This window comes from Mizuhopecten yessoensis, unplaced genomic scaffold (assembly GCF_002113885.1).
Source record: "Mizuhopecten yessoensis strain PY_sf001 unplaced genomic scaffold, ASM211388v2 scaffold8693, whole genome shotgun sequence".
Lineage (NCBI taxonomy): Eukaryota > Metazoa > Mollusca > Bivalvia > Pectinida > Pectinidae > Mizuhopecten > Mizuhopecten yessoensis.
Window position 1 is genome coordinate 320879 of NW_018407674.1, and position 5098 is coordinate 325976.

General features: G+C 36.8%; 1 protein-coding gene across 1 annotated transcript in view; it reads right to left on the minus strand.

The window, feature by feature from the left end:
* LOC110456344 overlaps positions 1-5098 on the minus strand; it is a 32829-nt gene that overhangs the window by 21658 nt on the left and 6073 nt on the right. Inside the window, exon 4 of the mRNA XM_021507021.1 lies at positions 3594-3614. Within this exon, the coding sequence (XP_021362696.1) occupies positions 3594-3614 (21 nt within the window). The remainder of the gene's footprint in view (positions 1-3593; positions 3615-5098) is intronic.

A 5098-nucleotide genomic window follows, 5' to 3' on the forward strand; every position in this document is an offset into this window, starting at 1 on the left:
ATGCCACCCACTGTGTCCATGCTGGGTAACTTAAGTGTATCTTACTATATCATGCTCAAACATGCCACCCACTGTGTCCATGCTGGGTAACTTAAGTGTATCTTACTATATCATGCTCAAACATGCCACCCACTGTGTCCATGCTGGGTAACTTAGTTTATCTTACTTTATCATGCTCAAGTATGCCACCCACTGTGTCCATGCTGGGTAACTTAAGTGTATCTTACTATATCATGCTCAAACACTTGTTTGTCACCTCAATCACCAAACTAGCCGTCTGGCAATAAGCATATAACATCACACATCATTCATATACAATACTCTTCTTCAGTATACAATAATCATTTGAAAAGTGTGCATCACTTTTTTAAAAAGATATTTAACAGCTCTGAAGATGTGATGTCAGCCTTTAAGTGCAATCTGTAACCTAAAATTGATAATGCCACTATTGTGTACGTATATAAGGGTGCAACCATTCCCCAAACCTGGTCACACTTGACAAGTAACATACATTTCAATATTAAGAACGACATAAATGAAAAACATTCTTTTTGTCTAAATATTGCTACATAAATGTTTTACATGTACGAATACAAGGTAGCATCCTATCTTAAAGCTAGGCTACTGTGATTCATGCATTACAACCTGGATGTACATTGATTCTTATTTTCATCAAATAGTTTGCAATCAAGCGTTTAATAGGAATATAATGAACAAAAGGCCCAGAGGGCCTGTATCTCTCACCTGGATAATAAAACACCAATGGGAAGTATTTTTATTAAATATATAATTATTGCAACTATTTTAAAATATTGGCTCTGTTTCAAAGCAATACCCTTCCCTTATTACTGCCTCAATGAAGAAGAGTGGATTTCAAAGATTTACCTTAATTTCCCCTATTGAGCCCCACCTCTCTGCCCCCAAGGAGGCCACATTACCCTTTATACAAAATTGAGTCCCTTTTGTCCTCATCCTCGATATCCAGGGGTTACGCTCACTTTCACTCTCTGCACCCCTGGAACATTTCATAGCAAAATCGAAGGCTCTGTGTTCACCACCTTGTGGATGAGACAAGGAGACTAGTTTGATCCTCTGATGAACATCAAAAGAATTAGTCGGTCATGTAAAAGTAAAATTCACTGGCTTTGAAGTCAGACATCGCTCCTCTGTAATCTTCAAAGGAAAGGTATAGGCCTAGCAAGTTATTTTTCCTGATTTTGCAATGACATATTCCAGGAGGACCGAGAGCGAAAGTGAGCGTAACCCATGGCGGATCGAAGATGCTTTGCCCTAGGATGCTCAACACAAATTTGGTCAAAATCCCTCGTATCAACTGGTGGAAAAATATTTTAAAGTGTTTCATCAATTTTCCCTATAAGGCCCTCTGCCCAAAAGAGAGTTGACCCTCTGTTTACAGAAAACTGATTCCCCTTTGCCCAAAGATGATCTACACAAAATTTGGTTTAAATCCTTCAAATCATACTAGAGAAGAAGGATTTTAAACATTTATTACAATTTTCCCCCTATTTGGCCCAGTCCCTCTGCCACCAGTGGGGCCACAGTCTCTTTTTTGTTATAAATTTGAGTCCCCCTTGCCCAAGGACACGCTAAACAAAATTTGGTTAAAATCCCTGTAATGGTACAGGAGAAGGATTGTAAAAAATTTCCCCAATTTCCCATATTGTGCCCCATTGTCATTGTCAACGTATGCTACAGGCCAAATTTAGTCAAAATCCACTGAGCTGTTCAGGACTAGTAGTTTTAAAAGACAAGTTGAAAGATGGACGAAGGAGCCTGTGCCACAGCGTAAGTTCACTGGTTCTTTGGACCAGGTGAGCTTAAAATTGAACCTGTGCCACAGCGTAAGTTCACTGGTTCTTTGGACCAGGTGAGCTTAAAATTGAATAACTGGTATTAATTTCTCATGATACAAAAACAGAAACAAAATTTCTTAAAAATATTTTCATCATAAACAAAACATTAAATACATCACAGTTTAATATCAGTGTAAACAAGTTTATTTCAACAGTACTAAAACAACATGCACTAGCACGATTCTTCATGGAGCCTCTCTCTGGTATAAAATCATCTGTGTCATATTATGATTAGGTGATCTCTACATTTCTATTGGCGTGAGAATCTACAGGTCCAAAGCATCGATACTAGACATGCTTAGTACATTGTGATTTGATTTAGAAACTATTCATCAAAGGGAATCAAAGGTACCTTCATGCCAAGATACCAAATAACTGTTTAGCACTTTGCTTTATTCTTACAATTTGAAACTGCAGTTGCCAGTGTTAGTATTTCTGTTTGACCAATAGTTGAAAGAAACATGATAAAAAGGGGAAAAAAATCAAAATAGTGTGCTTTGTATGGAGATATGAGAATTTGTCTACTGTTGGAGGGCAAGGTCTTGTGTTATAAATAAGTCATTATTTCTTAAAATGTCTGTTAAGTAATGCATTGAAAATTTGGCTATAAGAACTTGGGAAGCTTGCATTTTTTAAAGTACTACACAATATGCCACACAAACCTCATATATAGGGTATACAACCTACATGCTCTGTTTAGATGGTTCCAAACTGAGGTATGATGTCCTAGATGACAATGAGGATAATGAGGAATGTATAATATAAATACACTTTGTGACTTCAGAAATAAATATGCAGATATTGTTCCAATCTCAATTGATTTAGTGGCTTTAGTTACACAATTGAAGCTAACAATGTTGATGCCTTTTAATGGGAACTAAATCTTACGTAAACAGACACTCATTCAGTAACAACAGCATTCATTTTTAAAGCACAGCGTGTGCTGATATGTGATTTGGTCACCATGACTGTCCACCTTACAATAGATAGTCCCGACCCTTTACTGTACACATGTGTTAGTGAGTAAACAGGAAACTCCAAGTAAGAAGAATACTATTTTACAAATTGAAACTCTGCTTTTATTAGAGATAAACATAAAGTGCTATTCCCTCCAATACCACACCATCGGGCAGAAACCAAAACAATGCCAAAAATGACCTTTCAATTATTAATTGTATGGAGCACATAATCACCGACAGTATTTACAGATCAAATTTGCTCACATTCCTCGCATTCCGTACCTACATGATGAATTCACGTCAAACTATATATTCCATCAATTCATTTTTACGAATTTCTAAAGTTCTTATCAAAGAAGGGGTACATATCTCAATAAAAAACAAACACCTTGTGTGCTGTCGGTGAGACTATCGCTGTATGACCCGACAGTTACATACTGCACACCCAGCACATGCGATACCCGACTTCAACGTCCTTTATCAGAAGATAAGAAACTGGACGGAAAACAATGGGCTTATCCTGTTCCATCATGAACTCCAAAAATTATATCACTTTTATTTGAGACATAAGATAAAGTGCTGTAGATTTATATGGTTTATGGGTCTAGGTGTAGACACTGTAATATCAATTATCACAGTATAAACAGTGTAATGCATATTTTTTCAGTATCCTTAGTGTATTGATCTAGTTGTAGACAGCTGATAGTTGCTCCTACAGAAAGGTATGTAGTATATGTGAGGTGCATATATAGCTACTTACTAAGTAAGATGAAGAGGACAGCTGCAAAAAAACACCCTCCATATATAAATGATGTTACCACAGAACGCTGAATTCTATGACAGAGACTGGCTGAATTCTTTTTCCAATTTCAACTTCCATGTTTCTTTAATAAATGTTTATATCATTACAGTCTCACTTGCATGGTTGCTGTAAATAGCTGAAACCACAGAGGCATTGATATTATAGACTTGGAATACAGTTCACGTTTTAGATTGGTGCAATTTGTCTCTGCTTATAGTTAACCCTTTCACCCCCATGTAACTTTAGCAGACCCCTCTACCATGCATTGATCTGGATGAGTCCGTGATAATCATGGTATACAGAGGTGAATGTCCATACATGGAATCCTTAATTCTGACTTAATTCATCAAAATTTTCTATATAATCAAAAACTAACACCAAAATATTTATGTGATTGGTTATATACCTAGCATATTGACAGGACATATCAGATTTTATTGGTCATTTGATAAATTGGGCAAAAAGTTGAAAGAATTAATAACGAAAAGTTTTTCCCTCTAGATGTATACATGTAACTCTGAGGTTACTTTTATTGTTTGATTCTTTAAAAAGAACATGTTTCAAAAATAGCTAATTTTGAAATGCTTTCATGCTGAATTTTGTGATTTAGGGAAAACTAAGCATGACGGAATTTCTTTGCATTGAAGTGTCCAACTTGGAATGAACGTGCATCTCGGATTTATATGTTTTCTACAGAGAAGACTTTAGGTGAGAAATTATATAAAAGTCAGAAATTATAAAACGTTTATTCCAGGTAAGTAAAACTGGAAGAAGCAGAAATATTACCCATGTTACTCATAGTCGTATCACAATGACCCATCACCGTACGGAGTGGAGATGACAAAGCACATGCTGGGTAAATAGGTACTATTCTTAGGTAAACGATGATTATTTAAAGTTACCATGCCGCAGTCTGTCAGAAAATCTGTGGTTAAAATCACAGACATAAAATGTGAACATCATTGTTATCCATACACGACTTCACAAAATGTCATTAGAGCCTAATACAATGAATAGCAACTTTATCTTCGACTGGGTCAGAGGTAATGTTAACACAATAAAGCGTAAGCCTATTCAGTTCTCACCCGTCAAGTAAAACCTTGCATTAACTCTTACTGGTGGACTAACTCTTATTGGTGGACTAACCTTTTACTGGTGGACTAACTATTATTGGTGGACTAACTCTAACTGGTGACTGGTGGACTAACTCTTACTGGTGACTGGTGGACTAACTCTTACTGGTGACTGGTGGACTAACTATTACTGCTGACTGGTGGACTAACTCTCAGTGGTGACTGGTGGACTAACTACTACTGGTGACTGGTGGACTAACTCTTACTGGTGACTGGTGGACTAACTATTACTGCTGACTGGTGGACTAACTCTTACTGGTGACTGGTGGACTAACTCTCAGTGGTGACTGGTGGACTAACTACTACTGGTGACTGGTGGACTAACTATTA